Source organism: Mauremys reevesii, unplaced genomic scaffold, assembly GCF_016161935.1.
Source record: "Mauremys reevesii isolate NIE-2019 unplaced genomic scaffold, ASM1616193v1 Contig8, whole genome shotgun sequence".
NCBI classification, from domain to species: Eukaryota; Metazoa; Chordata; order Testudines; family Geoemydidae; genus Mauremys; species Mauremys reevesii.
Window position 1 is genome coordinate 958,650 of NW_024100895.1, and position 15,185 is coordinate 973,834.

The 15,185-nt window shown below is 62.0% G+C and overlaps 2 protein-coding genes across 4 annotated transcripts; both read right to left on the reverse strand.

The window, feature by feature from the left end:
- Positions 1-3,277: 3,277 nt before the first annotated feature.
- On the reverse strand, positions 3,278-10,394 carry LOC120394829 (zinc finger protein 239-like). 3 transcript variants are annotated; one of them, XR_005592410.1, is made up of 4 exons: positions 10,306-10,394; positions 9,644-9,749; positions 6,097-8,397; positions 3,278-3,488 (listed from the first exon to the last, which is right to left on the reverse strand). XR_005592410.1 is itself a non-coding variant. In XM_039518989.1 (3 exons), exons 2-3 carry the CDS (start codon positions 9,714-9,716, stop codon positions 7,301-7,303), a joined length of 1,167 nt encoding a protein of 388 aa, XP_039374923.1. In that variant the 5' UTR covers positions 9,717-9,749; positions 10,306-10,394; the 3' UTR covers positions 6,087-7,300. The 3 variants fall into 3 exon arrangements, 2 of the variants coding, with proteins under 2 accessions (XP_039374923.1, XP_039374922.1); XM_039518989.1 differs by lacking the exon at positions 3,278-3,488 and having other exon boundaries at positions 6,087-8,394; XM_039518988.1 differs by lacking the exon at positions 3,278-3,488 and having other exon boundaries at positions 6,087-8,397.
- A 2,482-nt stretch (positions 10,395-12,876) lies between these two features.
- Positions 12,877-14,095, reverse strand: LOC120394820 (zinc finger protein 436-like). Its single transcript, XM_039518968.1, has 3 exons — positions 14,091-14,095; positions 13,464-13,809; positions 12,877-13,068 (listed from the first exon to the last, which is right to left on the reverse strand). Exons 1-3 carry the CDS (start codon positions 14,093-14,095, stop codon positions 12,877-12,879), a joined length of 543 nt encoding a protein of 180 aa, XP_039374902.1.
- Positions 14,096-15,185: the final 1,090 nt, after the last annotated feature.

Consider the following 15,185-nt stretch of genomic DNA (forward strand, 5'->3'; position numbering starts at 1 on the left):
TGGGGTCTCCGCCCTGGACTCACTCCCAGTCTCCGGGTAAGTGACTCCCCCGACGGTCCCGTTCAGCAGCGCACTTTGTTCATCACCCCCAATCTCCCATCCCGCCCCACAGCGCCCGATCCACCGTCTGTGCCGTGGGACGAAGCTCCCCAGACCCTCACGGGGAGGAGACCCCCAGGAGCAGCTCCCTGAGCTCTGCACTCTCTGGTTTCGTGTTCACTGGGACGGTGAGAATCCCGCCTCCCCCAGCCCCAAAGCGACCGGAGAACAGACTAAGCTGTATGACAGGGGAACTCCCCCCACCGGCAGGGACTGGCTGAGGGGAGACGTCGCTCCAGCAGGGACAGAGACACCCCCAGTCCGGTCACTGTGTGTGGAGGGCAGCTCAGCGGGGCGGTCAGTGAATTCGGGGGGCAGAGCTGCTGGGCTCTGGGCCATTCAGCTAGGGAAGGGGTTAAAATTAAGTAGCCTTTACACAGCTCTGAGAGACGCTCACTGCACCAGGGAGCTGGGCTAGTCCTGGCCCTGCTCCGTGCCTCAGTTTCCCCTCTGTAGGAGGAGGATGACAATACCCACCTCTGTGACGAGCTTGGAGATCTGTGGGTGACAAGCCCTGTGGAGGGGCTGAGAACTGCCCACGGGCTGCAGGACTGGGCCCCAGATTTGAGGCGTTTATATAACAAGTAGCCATAGCGATGAAACAAGCCTTTATTTCCAGGGTACAAACATCTCATCTGTAACTAGCAGACGGGCTCTGGAGATCACGTCGCTGTTTGCAGCAACCTCCATCCTGTGCATTACAATAGTGCCTGCCAGCCAGTCACAGCCCAGGGCCCCGGTGCCAGGCGCTGGACAGACACGCCCTGCCCCAAGGAGCTGGCAATCTACACAGACAGCACAGTGATGCAGCAGGGGACACTGAGGCACAGAGATGGCAAATGCCGTGTCCACATTCACCCAGTGGCAGGGCTGAGAATAGAACCGGAGTCTCCTGAGGTTAGGGCCGGATCCTATTCCCCACCCGCCTTTGGGCTAAGTTCCTGTGCCAGAAACACACAGCTACGAAGCCATGTCAGTGGCTTGCCTGGACCTGGGTTCCACCCATCCTGGGCTCATCACTGACTCCCGGTGACAGGCAGAAGCAATTCAGCCATGGAGTTAACCCCGGGTGAAGGATCTGTCGTGTCTGTGGGGGGGTGGCAAACGGGAGAACTCCAGGCACGTTAAGGATGAAGCTCAAGGGGTTACAAGGAGTAACTCAGTCAGGGGTCCGGTTCTGGGCATTTGTGTCCCAAACCCAGAACCACCGGGAGGTCGCACTAGGTTATCAAGAGTCACTGAGAGCAGGCCATAAAACCCCAGGGAAAGGCTATTGTTTCAATGCCGTGCACAGCTGGCCTGTGGAACTCACTGCCACAGGATGCAGCCGACACTAAGAGCTTAGTAGGACTGGACACTCCTGTGGCTAAGGAGAGCATCCAACGCCGAGTGGTTTTTTAAAAACTGGCCCCTAGAAACAGGTTATTCCACAATTGTCCACTAGGGGGCACCCTACACCTGGAGCAGCTGGCACTGGCCACTGGCAGAGACGGGATACCGGGGTAGATGGGCCTGTGGCAGGGCCCTGCCCCCTTGTGGCACAGCGCAGCCCTGCCGGCACCTTGCCCTCAGTCCCGTGCCAGTTCCCCCAGTAACGCGTTCGCTGCCGAGTACTCAGCGTAACGTTCCCCTTCCCGGGGCACCGTGTCTATGAAATAGCCTCTGTTGGCCCTCCCGGCCTAGACCCTTCCCTCTTGGGGTTCCCAGCTCCGGGTTCCCAGGCCCCTCTGAGCCAGGGAGCCTGTCTGTGCCCCTGCAGCCCCTGGCCTCTCTGGGGAGGCTTCTCCATGGGCCACCTCCTGCCCCGCTCCCACAGCTCATCCCCCTGGTAAGGATCCCCCCAGCCCTCCTCCGTGGGGCCGTGCACTGATTCCCACGGCACCCCGGCCCACCAGTGTCTGGGTTCCAGCCCCCCCCGAACCGCTCCCCTCGCCCGGCCCAGAGCCAGCTAACAGCCGGGTTTTCTCCTTGTCGGGCCTAGAGGGTTAAATCTCACCCCTGAACAGGCAGCGTTGATGTTCGGTCTAATGGAACAGCTGGTGCGAAACCAGGCCCAGACCAGGCTAAAGGGCAGAATCACCTTTCCCTGAACCTGCACCCTTGTAAACACTGCCTTTTCCCCTCCTCCTTCCTGAGCCAGAGCCCGAGCCCCTGGAGCCAGGGACTGAGTCACTTCTGTCTGAAGCCGGCATAGAGCAGTGAGACGAGATAGCAGCCGGACACCCCCACGCTCCAGCATTCGAGAGAGTCAGCTACTCCCCCACCCCTCCCTTGTGCCTGGACAGCTCCTACGCGGAAGCCACGATCCTGGGCTAAAACATCGACCGAACTGGGCATAAGATGTAATTCGACCACAGGCTCCAGTCAGGTTTTTGTTTAAACCAAACACGTTCATCGCTCTCGGAAAAGCTGCATGGAAGTTTACAAACAAAGGCCAAAGTGTTAAACACAGTCCTAGGAGCGAAGACTCGGCCGTACAAGGCACCACGGTCCAGGAGGGACGAGGTCCCAGCTATTACACCAGATTCCCTTCCTGCTGGGCAGATCTCTCGTCTCTACACTAAACCAGGCCCTGGTGCCGTTCTTGTAATGTAAACACTCTGAGATGTGAGCCAAGAAGTGAATTAACGTCCAAGTTCACACCAAGGTTCCCAGGTTTGAATTAGAATTTAATTCTCAAGGCAACAACTCTCAATTCTTTTTTTGTAACAAAATCCTACAATTTGCCTGAATACATATACCTACATTTGTGTTTGTAATTATTCTTTTTTGTTAGCTTTGAAATAGTGTTTGGTATTGGTAGGAGAGTTAATGTAGAAAAGTATCTTTACATTCTACTGATCTAGAAATGATCTATACAGGAATTGTTATTTTAATTATAAATGTGATATTAAACATTATGAGTTAGAAATACAATTTTTGCTTATTTTACAAATGTTTTTAAGTTATTTAGGGTAATGCCTGGGATAGCCAGATTATTTTAGTTACTGGGAATTAGGAGATTGTTTCGATAATAAACCTACAAATTGTTTAAAGTTAGAATCAAATTGGGGAAAATTTATTCTTAAGAGACGGATGGAAAGGCCTCTCCTCGAATTAAAGTTAAGAACAAGCAGAACAAAGAACAAACCTTGAAACTCTGCAATTAAGCAAAACTCCCAGGAAATAATTTCCCCGTTACATCAGAAGCTTTCGTTCTGTGCTGAAATGCCGCAGGAAGTAACAACAGAGAGTTGAGCCGAACGACTCGGTCAGTGTATATTTGAATTAACAGCGCTGAAGAAGCCGCTAAGGAATTCCCAGGGGAGGCGGGACGCCCTGGAAAGGTGGATATTTCTGGATCCAGCACGCCAGCTGGGTGGGTAAGAAACATGCCGTGACACTCTGACCTGCCAAGTGGACAAATTTACAATTTGTAACTGAATCTGCACCTGTCCCCAAATCCGGGCCTGCCCAATGGCCGATGATTGACACAATAACTTGACCGTTTTTTGGAACCGAGCCAGCCCCTCAATACAACTGAACAGAAAAATAACTCTATACAAAACGTTGCAAAATCCCAGTTTGTTGGATCTCCCCACTAAGAGACCCGACTCCCTTCCCCTGAGAGCAGCCTTCATCTAAAGCCCCTGAGGTCTGGCAGGCCCGGGCGTCTCGCTCCCGACTCGGGAAGAGCCCTCGTACGTAAGCCAAGGTCAGGAACTCGGCCCTCCCGAGAGGGCGTCTCTTTTAACTAAAAGTCCTTTATGGACGAGAACCTGGGTTTGGGGCCTTACAGGTCTGAAGTCCCAAAACCACAGAACCTGAGGAAAGAAACTGCTTGTCTGACAAGCCAAGCCCAACTGTGTAAAACTGCAATAATCAATCCCCATCCCAGCATCGCGCCCGGAGAGTCCGGACACCAAAGGAAGGTGAGAGAACCCCCCTGTGAACTAAAGCACGGGACGATTGCACCGGCCGTGTTCACTGCGACGGTTCCACAGGGAATTTCTGTGCTTTGCAGGAGCCAGAATTTATCCCTGTAAAGCACAAATCTTCTCTTTTGAGAACCATGGCCTCCCTCGTAGTTCAGATTCGTGTCCCAGAAATCCAGACCGTTGTTCTGGATCATTCCACTGAAATTCTTCAACTTAACAACGTCCACAGATACCAGTAAAATATCCTGGTTCCAAAGAAATGCCGAGCAAAATCACACTAAAAGGTGGGGGAGGGGGGAGATAGAGGCTTGAAATACCCTTCAGATTTGAAATCTCCTAAGAATCTGGACGGAGTTGCAGGGGTAAATGGAACACCCTGTAACAAAGTGCTGGCCCTAAATCCCCGTGGTTGTCTCTCACCCGGAGAGCCCTGTAATTGCACAGACATAACATTTGCATGTTCGGTAGGAGAAGGCTGATCTAACGGACCAACTTACTGAAGCGACTTTGCTGTTGCTAAAAGAACAAACCGTAGGCTCACAATTGTCCTGCTGGGTATTTCTGCAACCGGGGGCTGCCCTGCGTGTTGGGAGAGCTCGGTAGCGATTCCTTGTTTAGTGGTACAGTTCTGTGTTGTCTTATTTAAACTCAGCTCCTACCGTGAAGTGCTACTGAGAACCAGCAACTTCGTTACGTCACTGGCTCTGCTCTGCCCGGTTTCTCCCCCCCACCCCGCAGCCATCCGGTCTCTGCACGTGTGAGAACTGCCAGAGAGAGGCCGGCTCAGATCTCTCCCTGGTAATGTGACACTACGTGAGAGCACAAAGCTCCCCTCTAACTGCCAAACCTCCCGTCTGTCTCAGTCGTGGGGCATAAACCTGAGAAAACTTTCAGGCCGACTTGAACTGTGGTGGGTGTTTGAACTGCAGAGTCACCGGACGTGTGACTATCTTACACTCCGCACTGGCCTCAGGCCCGTGCCCGAGCGCTCTGACTGAACTCGGGGCTGGTTTCCCTGTGATGAGACACGGTTTCTTCTTTTCCTGCATGTCACTTTATAGCCAGACAAAGTCCGACTGCGAGGGAGGCACACGCTGTTCCCACTGAGGGTAACGACCCACTGGAACAATTTACCAAGGGCTGGGGTGATTCTCCACCCCCACAGTGTTTAACTCGCGACTGGCTGCTTTTCCCCGAGATCCGCCCCGTTCGTGATCGTGGGGCAGGTCTCCGGGCTGGGCTGTCCGGGGTCAGGCAGATGAGCACAGTGGCCCTGTCTGGCTCGATGGACGTGTGCTGTCCCTGCGACCCTCTGCAGCTAGAGGCCTTGCTCGGACGCCCGTGAGCCGGAGGAGAGACGCTCGTTCCCTCCTCACGCCGCCTTCCCCAGCGGCTTCCCTTGCCGGGCGGTTCAGGCCGCAGCCCCACGCACCTGGTCTGAGTCTGCTAGCCCCCGGGCACTGCTAGCCCCACTCCCCCAGCACTGCACATGCTGCAGCCACTGGGCCCTGCTGCGTGAACCCCTCACCCCCCAGCAGCACAGGTGGCGTCAGCCTTTCCAATCCCGGCAGAGGCTCTGACCCCCCCGGAGTCTCCAGCTCTCTTGGGGGGGTGACAGACCGTCTCTGCCCAGGCGGGAGGAACCAGCTGGGGCGCTGCGCCCCACTTCTTCCCTTCCCATCAGTGACAAGCCTGGCCCGGCTACAGGTCCAGTTGGGGGGGGGGGACACCTCAGCCCTGCTCAGGGTCCCAGCAATCGGGGGACACCCCCTCCCCCCCCGGGGGCACCTGTTTCATCCCTCTGCCATCAGCCCAACTCATCAGCTGCCTCCCACCCCTCCCCAGCGCAATGTTCACAGCCCCGGCATCTGGGTCTGAGAAACAAACCCCGCGGCCCCCAGCCCTGTTCCGCCATCCGCCCAGGCCCCCTGCCTGTCCCCCACTGCAGGGATCAGGGACTCCCAGTCCCCCCCCACACACACACACCCGGCTCAGCCTCTCACTCCCGGTCCGTGACTCCCACCCTCAGCCGACAGAAACCCCGGAGCTTCCCGACGCAGCGACTCCTGGTCTTTGCTACCTGGTTTATTGATCACGTGCAGGGTCCGTCCAGCACTGAACTCTCCGGGGAGGGGGGAGAGGAGAAATGAGGCAGAGGGATGGGCAGGAGAGACCTGGCTGGACTCCTGGCCCGGTCGGGCGGCCTCGGCCATCCCGGGACGACGTCATCGGCCTTTATCCATGGAGCTAGAATGGAACGCCTCCTCATAAACACAGCCGGGAAGGGGGCCACGGCGCTGGCCAGCTCCCCCCGGCAGCAGGGAGCCCCCCACAAGGGCTCCGGGTACCACTGGCAGGGTGCACAGCGCACGCTCCGTGGGGAGACCCGGGGAAATGAGAGCGAGGGGGGCTGGCTCGCCGTCCTGCCGGCCAAACCCCGGCACAGCCCATCACACACGAGCCACCCCAGCGCCCAGCTCCCTGGGCAGCACCGAGGGGAGAGGGTAGCGCCCCACAGGACACGGCTCCAGCTGGGCCAGACGCAGGGGCGGGTGGCAGGTTCCTTCTCCTCCTGCCACATCAGGTGGGTCAGGAACTCAGCAGCAAGGAGGAGCCGATGGGGCTGCCTGGGCGTGGCAGAGCCAGAGGAGGGGTCTGATCAGCTGCTAGCAAGGATGGGGTGGCCGGATACTTGGGAGAGGTGTGAGGGACTCACACCTGGCTGGGCAGGGTGGTGGGCGGGTACTGGGGAACCAGCCAGGTCTAGCAGGGCAGCGAGGTCGTCTCCTGCCCCGCGTGGCGTCTCTGGTGGGCGGGTACTGGGGAACCAGCCGGCCCTAGCGGGGGGGGAGGTCGTCTCCTGCCCCGTGTGGCGTCTCTGGTGGGCGGGTACCAGGAGGACCAGCCGGCCCTAGCAGGGCGGGGAGGGCGTCTCCTGCCCCGTGTGGTGTCTGGTGGGTGGGTACCAGGGGGACCAGCTGGCCCTAGCAGGGCGGCGAGGGCGTCTCCTGCCCCGCGTGGCGTCTCTGGTGGATGGGTACCAGGAGGACCAGCCGGCCCTAGCAGGGCAGCGAGGTCGTCTCCTGCCCCGCGTGGCGTCTCTGGCGGGCGGGTACCAGGGGGACCAGCCGGCCCTAGCAGGGCGGGGAGGGCGTCTCCTGCCCCGCGTGGCGTCTCTGGTGCGCGGGTACCAGGAGGACCAGCCGGCCCTAGCAGGGTGGCGAGAGGGTCTCCTGCCCCGCGTGGCGTCTCTGGCGGGCGGGTACCAGGGGGACCAGCCGGCCCTAGCAGGGCGGGGAGGGCGTCTCCTGCCCCGCGTGGCGTCTCTGGTGAGCGGACAGGCCGGCGCCGCGCGGGACGCTCTCCCCGCACTCGGGGCACGGGCGGGCCCGGCGCCCCGCGTGGGTCCGCTGGTGGCGGCTGAGGTTGGAGCTCTGGCTGAAGGTTTTCTGGCAGCGGGGGCAGTGGAAGGGGCGCTCGCCCGTGTGCAGGATCAGGTGGGTGACCAGGTTGGAGCTCTGGATGAAGCTCTTGCCGCAGTCGGGGCAGCGGTAGGGGCGCTCGGCCGCGTGCGTGCGCCGGTGCCGGTTGAGGGTGGAGCTCTGGGCGAAGGCCCGGCCGCAGTCGGCGCAGGCGTAGGGCCGCTCGGCCGTGTGCACCCGCCGGTGCGTCACCAGGGTGGACTTGACGCCGAAGCTCTTGCCGCAGTCGGGGCACTTGTAGGGGCGCTCGCCCGTGTGGATGCGCTGGTGCCGGTGCAGGTGGGAGCTGTGGCTGAAGCGCTTGCCGCAGTCGGGGCAGCGGTAGGGCCGCTCCCCGGTGTGGGTGCGCTGGTGCATGACCAGGTGGGAGCTGCGGCGGAAGCGCTTGCCGCAGTCGGGGCAGCGGTAGGGGGTCTCGGCTGTGTGGGTGCGCTGGTGCCGGATCAGGTTGGAGCTCTGGGCGAAGCGCTTGCCGCACTCGGCGCAGGCGTAGGGCTCCTCGCCCGTGTGGACGCGCCGGTGTGTGGTGAGGTCCGAGCTCTGGCTGAAGCCCTTCCCGCACTCGGGGCACTTGTAGGGCCGCTCCCCGGTGTGCACGGTCTGGTGCCGGATGAGGTGGGCGCTCTGCCCGAAGCCCTTCCCGCACTCGGGGCAGGTGAACAGTCTGTCTCCCGGGGAGGCTCTGGGCTGGGCCACGGTCCCGTGGGGGCCTGTGAAATCCACCCCGTACGGCGCGGACTCACCCAGTCTCTCCGCCGTGGCATTGTCATCCTGCCGCTCGCAGGCCGCTCCCCGCTGAGGACTCTGGGAACGTCCCGGGAACGTCCCAGGCAGTTCTGCTGGCTCCGGACTGTCCTGTTCGGGATTCTCCTCGGTCTCGCTCACCAGCCCCTCGCCTGCTGGGAGAGAACCCAGAGACGGGTCAGTCTCAGCTCGGAAAGGGGGCTGGCAAAGCGAAGAACGTTCCCCTGTGGCTGGGAATCCGCCCCTCAGGGACAGACCGGAGCCGGGAACCCCTGCAGGGTTCAGCGCTCATTTAAAATCAATGCACTGACGTTCCCAGCCCGTCTGGTGGGGGAGACGGTTCACAGCTGCTGTGCTGCCTTCCTGAGGCTGCAGACAGGTAGTGCCTGTGCCTGGGCTGCTGCCCAGAGCTTCCCCAGCAGCAGCAGCAAAGGGAAATTGGCCAGAATCTGGTCAGTTTCAGGGCTGCTGTGAGACTGATCCAGATCAGGTCAATTTCACCTTGTCCCTGCTGGGAGGCTCTGAACTTTGAGCTATTCACTCGGGGGACAGACAGACAGACAAACACGCTGGGATCTAGGGGTGACGGATGGACGGGGTAGGAGCTAGGGATGTGGCTAGCCAGAGACATCTCCCTTCCTGCAGCACGTGGCCATCACATTTCCAGGCAGCGACCTGGCGGCAGGAGCTCCCTGCGGCCCCCACCGGCTTAAATTGTCACTGATTTTAAGAAAGAAAATAATCCCTGGCTACAAAGCAGCTCATGGTCGTTATCCCCATCTGTACAATGGGGAAACTGAGGCACGGGGAGGGAACATGACTGGTTCGAGGTCACCCAGCAGGCCAGTGCCCAACCCCACTCTCCTGACTCCCAGGCCAGTGCTGTATCCACTAGACAACGCTGCCTCCTGGTGCTTTTGAAGTGAACTTCAAAGCAGCACAAAGTGAGAAGCTGAGGTGGGAGAAATCTGGTCCCAGGCAAGGTACAGAAATGAAACCTCCTGCCCTGCGTTGGGCAGCCAAGCGGCTATTTAGCCTGACGGACACATGAACAAACCCCAGGCACCAGGGCACCCGAGCCATTGCGGGGGGGTCTCTGAGAACAGGCAGCCTGAGCCAGCAGCCGTCCCCTTGCTCCGGGCTCTGTTCCCGGCCCTGCTGCTGGGTGACCCTGCACAAGCCGCGTCCCCTCTCTGGGCCCGTTTCTCCTCCCGCCCTGCGTCCGTCCGGCCTAGTCAGACTGGGAGCTCTGCAGGGCGGGGCAGCCTCTGGGGGGGTTCGTACAGCGCCTGGCACGGCGGGGTCCCGGCCCACGAGCTCTGCTAATGCAAATAGTAACAACGACAACCCACGTTAGGGGGGGTCACCCCGGTTTCCGACTCGGTTTAAGCGACTCCTCACCTGTGCGGGCGTCTCTCGGGGTCTCCTCAGCGCCCCGGGGACCCGGGACCCCCGGCTCTGCCCCTCGCTCCATCCGGGAGAGCGTCCGGCACAGGGATCAGAAATCCTGCTCGGGAGACGGGGACAGGCGAGATCAGGGCTGGGGACGCAGCCCCACGTTTGTTACATGGAAGGGTCCAGGATTCTAACGCAGCCGCTTTTTGGGCTGGTCCAGGGCGCGGGGAGGGGTGGGGAGATACAGAGCTCGACCGGTCTGACCCAGGGCGTGGGGAGAGGGCTGGGTACTGGGAGGGATGGGCCCTGGGGGCTGGATAGCAGGAGGGATGGGCCTGGAGGGCTGACCCGGGGGCAGGAAGGGGGGTACCACAGCCCCTGGGGTCTCCCTGTCCCCTACAGACACCCAGGGCGGTGGGGGGATGCGGGGGCTTTGGGAGGACCGGGGGCTGTGGGATGTTAGGATCTTACTCACCCCTGCCTGCTGCTCCTGCCCCATGGTTGGGTGGGGTCTGCGCCCCCGCCCCCTTCCAGCCCCACCCCGCCCGCTGTCCCGCAGCGCCCCCCGGCCCGGCCCCTCCCGCACTGCTCCCATCCCCTCCTGCCCCCCACACCGCCCCCCCCCCGCGGTCCCGCAGCGCCCCCGCCCGGCCCGGCCCCTCCCGCACCTGCCGGCCCGGCGCAGCAGCTCCCTCCCCGGCGGAGCTCGGCGCTGCCGGCCCAGGGCGGCTCCAGCCCAGCGCGGCCCCGGCTCCCCGCCCGGGCCGGGAGCAGCAGCGGGGCCGGGCGCGGACGCAGCAGCGGCGCTGACCCAGGAAGCCCAACCCCCGGGGGGGCGGGGCGGAGCGAGGCCCCGGGATGGGGGGGACATGGACCCGCCCCCCGACCCGCCTCTGCCGGGCCGTTCCCACCTCCCGGAGGGGCCGGGAGGCTCCCGGAATCACAGACCGTGTCTGGGGGGAACCAGCAGGACCAGGGCCAAGCAACGCGCCCGCCCAGCTCCAGCTGCTCCCCGATCCCCCCGGTCCTGCAGCCCCCCCAGCTGCCTGCGTGAGGGGCCACGTGGGGCTGGACGGGGCACCCGGGTACCCCGGGGTCGGGGCGCTCGCCTGGGAGACCCGCCTGCGATTCCCACCACCCCTGCCCATGGGGGGGCCAGGCCCCGGCCTCTGGGTCCCACCGGGCCGTGGGGTGAAAGCCCGGCCGTGCAGGGGGGCTGGCGCCGTGCTGTGAATTCCTTGTTTCATTTGCTGTAGTCTCTTCATGGGGGTGTGTGTGTGTGTGTGTGTGTGTGTGTGTGTGTGTGTGTGTGTGTGTGTGTGTGTGTGTGTGTGTGTGTGTGTGTGTGTGTGTGTGTGTGTGTGTGTGTGTGTGTCACAACAAACAAGTTAGTAACTTGCACGTTGAGAAGGTCCCTGGTTAAGAACACAGTCAGAGCAGCCTGACGGGTTAATAACCGAGGCGGGTTAATAATTAAATCTCAGGGCGTTTTAATACCTGGCGCGGCAAAGGGCCGCAGGAGACACGTTACACAGGCGCTCGGGGCGTGCGAGCTGCAGTCTGAGTGTCCCTGCACCAGAGCCTGCGAGGCTCAGACACGCTGGGAACGGGGGCGGGTACGGCCCTTGGAGAGACAGAGGCGTTTACACCCCTTTAGCCTCCCTGCTCCGGCCTGGCTGGGATCAGCAGGGGCTGGGGGAGCCCAGAGGCCATAGGGGAGCCCAGCGGGGGCTGCTCCAGCCTGGCTGGGCCATGGGCCCGGCCTGCGCGTGGATCGGGCAGGAGAATGCCCCAGCCGGTGTAGTGGGACGTGTTACGCAGGGAGCGCCCGGGGGAGGGAGCCGTAACTCAGCCTTGGGGCGAAACCTTCCAGGCCTGCGTGGGTCACAGAGCAGAACCAGCAGGTTGTACGGTGACGCCGATTAGCCCCTCAAGAGCATTTCCTGGGGGGACCCGTCACCCCATTTACACTCCTGTTCTCTCGGCAAAGGACTCAGGGCGACTGGGAAACGCGAAGCCGCTTTATTCCTCCTGCTTCGGAGCAGGAAAACCCCAAACAGCCCCTGAGTGCCGGGGCCCGGTTCCGGATGCTGCATTTCGACCCCGTGCCCCGTCCTTCCTTCCTGAACGAGAGGAGACCCGGCTGTGCGCTTTACTGACTGACACTACGGCCAATGAACCCAGGAGCCAGAGAAACGCAGAGCTGGGCCTAGGGGGGTAACTACGTGCTGGAGGTAGCGTGGGGAAAACACTGCGCTGTATCTCAGGACACCTGGGTCCTATTCCTGACTCTGCCACTGAGCTGCCAGCTGACCTTGGGCAAGTTACTTCATCTCTCTGTGCCTCATCTCCCTACCTGTGAATGGGGAGAACTTGTGCTTCAGCTGTGTAGAGTGTAAGCTCCTCAGGGCCGGACTGTCTCCTCCACGGGGTGTGGCCAGTCGCTGGCGCGGGGGGCCGTGGTCCCCGAGACGCTTTGGTAATAGAACGGCAATTAACAGAGGCCCTCGAGGGCTGAGATCTGACGAGTCCATGTCGTGTCACCGGGAATAGGGCCTCATCCCTTTAACCAGCCCGGGAGCCTCTGGAAGCGCCCGCCGTGCCCTGCGCGTTAGAAGCTGCCGGGAGGAGGGATAGCTCAGTGGTTTGAGCATTGAAACCCAGGGGTGTGAGTTCAATCCTTGAGGGGGCCATTTGGGGAACTGGGGTAAAAATCTGGGGATGGGTCCTGCTTTGAGCAGGGGGTTGGACTAGATCCCTCCTGAGGTCCCTTCCTACGCTGAGATTCTATTAACCCAGCCAGGGCCGCGTGTCTGTGCAGTTAATTAACACGGGTGTTTGGGGCCCAGGTTATTCCTGAGCGAATGACACAACGCGCCCACTCAGAGACCCACCCTGGAGACCCCACTGTGACCTCAGCTCCCTTCCAATGGGCCTGTCAGACGCACCCCTCTGCACCCCTCTCCCTCCAGCTTTTCAGTTACCACCCACTCACGCTAGCTCAACCAAAGGACAGAAACTCGGTAACGTCACATCTCGGAGCGTACGGAGCCGGCCCGGTGCCACCATGACGCTGGTGAGCCACCATGATGCCAGCTAGCCCGGCCCCGCTAACCAGCATTTACAGCCCAGCTGGCTTGTGCCTGCAGAGATCGGCCAGTCGGCTGGGCTGACAGACAGAGGAGCCAGATCCCCGGCCAGTGTGAATCCACACAGACCCCAACGGGGCTGCAGCCGCCTCATGCCAGCCGGGGCCCCACCGCCACCGACCCCAACGGGGCTGAGACCTGGCCCAAGCTTTTCCGGCAGACGGGGCAGTGGAAGGGGCGCTCGGCCGTGTGGGTCCGGCGGTGCTCGACCAGCTGGGAGCTGCGGCTGAAACCCTTCCTGCACTCGGAGCAGCAGTGGGGGCGTTCGCCCGTGTGGACGCACTGGTGGGTGATGAGGTGGGAGCTCACCTGGAAGCGCTTCCCGCAGGCTGGGCACTTGTAGGGTTTCATAGAATTTCAGGGTAGGAAGGGACCTGCTCAGAGCAGGACCAATCCCCAGACAGATTTTTGCCCCAGATCCTTAAGTGGCCCCGCAAGGATTGAGCTCACAACCCTGGGTTTACCAGGCCAATGCTCAAACCACTGAGCTGTCCCTGCTCCGTGGGTCGGCTCTGGTGCCGGATGAGGCTGGAGCTGTGAGCGAAGCCTTTCCCGCACTCGGGGCAAACACAGGGGCACTCCAGTGTGGACGCGCCGATGCCTGGTTATGTCTGAGCCCAGGGCGAAGCCTTTCCCGCACTTGGGGCACACACAGGGGCTCTCCCGTGTGGACGCACCGACGCTGGTCTGGTCATGTCTGAGCCCAGGGCGAAGCCGTTCCCGCAGTCGGGGGATTTGGGGGGTCTCTCCCCCGTGTGGCCGGCCTGGTGTCTGGTAAGCTGGGTGCTCTGATGGAAGCTCCTCCCACACCCCTGGCACCGGTGCAGCCTGTCTGCGCTGTGCTGACCCTCGGGGCTCCCAGCCGCGTTCCCCTGGGATTGTCCCAGCACCATCCCACATGGTTCCGCTCGCTCCAGACCCTCCTTCTGGGGATCCCCCCCCCTCGCTCTCGCTCGCCGGCCGTCCCCTGCAGGATTCAGCGTGTAGGGTCTCTCCCCCCAGGTGGGCGATCGGATGGGGATCCTGCCGGGATGAAGGGACAGGGGAGACTGCACTGGTGCGAGAGCAGGTCCAAAGAGCAATCCCTCACTTTCACCCAGCCCCTCCCTGTGCCTGGCGTTGAACCCAGAGCCTCTGCCTTGGCTGCGGGAGGGTTAACGGGGAATTTCCCACTGTGGATTCCCCCTCCAAGAATGAATAAACATTGGGGGAGGCACAGACACCCCCCAGCAGAGACTGGGATGCCCATGGGGCTGCACAGACCCATAGCAAGAGACAGCCCCCCCCCCGCTCAAAGCGCTCACGTCATCAGCCATCACACGTCTCCCTGTCCCTCGGCGACCGGGGAAAGACTCCGAGAGCTCTGGAATTGTTGGGGTTACTCTACCCTGAGCCCTGGGGCGCCAGCAGCCCCCGCGGCACCGTGGCCAGCACTGTCGGTGCATCAGCCGCGAGGCCCTGTGGGCACCAGCCCCGGGGGTCCCAGTAACACTCAGACACGCGGCTCGGGGGAGGGGTATTTACTGGGGCCGGCGGCAAAGGGGGGAGGGCAGATCCCCCCGGCCCAGAGGCAGCTGCAGCTCCAGGGGACCGATAGCGGCTCCGGTTCAGGGCCCTGGGGTGGCCCAGTGGAGAGTCGGGGCCCGTCAGCCGCGTGCCGGGGGTGCCCGCTCCAGCCTGGACGCCAGCCCAGCCAATCGGTGTCTGTGGGTTTCTGGGCCGGGCTCGGGGAGTCTCTCTCCTGGGGCCCCCGGCTCCGGGTCTCTGCTGCTCCCTGAGTCCCCCGCAGACCTACCCCGGCTGGGACCCCCGGCAGCCTGTTCCCTGTGCGGCCCTGGCACCGTCCCTGGGCTTCACTCCAGCTGCCCCACAGCTCCCGGCCCCCAGACAAAGCCCAGCACCCCCAGCCCAGCACCTTTCCCCTGACCTGGCTTGGAGTGCGGCTGGGAGCGGGAGCTGATGGGAAAGGCAGGAGGAGGAGCCCGTGAAATGAGGAGGGGCTGATGGGAGCCGTACCCCCTGCTTAGCAGATCGTCACACGTCTCTCCTGAACTGGGATTGAAACGTCCATCCTGTCTCCTCTGGGCGGGAGTCGCTCTGACTCCCGTGAGCTGGAGCCACACCGCACACCCCTTGGGTTACAGTCATTCCGGTCAGTCCCTGTCCCATGCCCTGAGCTCCCCCATGGGGGAGTTCTTGGTCCCCGCGTAGGGTGAGGACGGGGGAATTCGGGGCCACGTCCGTGCTGAGTTAATCTCTACATAGCCGGGGCAGTCGTCGGACTTTGCCAAAGTCCAAATTTCTCGGTCCAGGTGGCGTCAAGGGCCAGACTCCAGGGACAGTAACAAAAATACCAACAATGAAATAAGTAAATAGATTTCGGGGTCCGGGCCAACGTG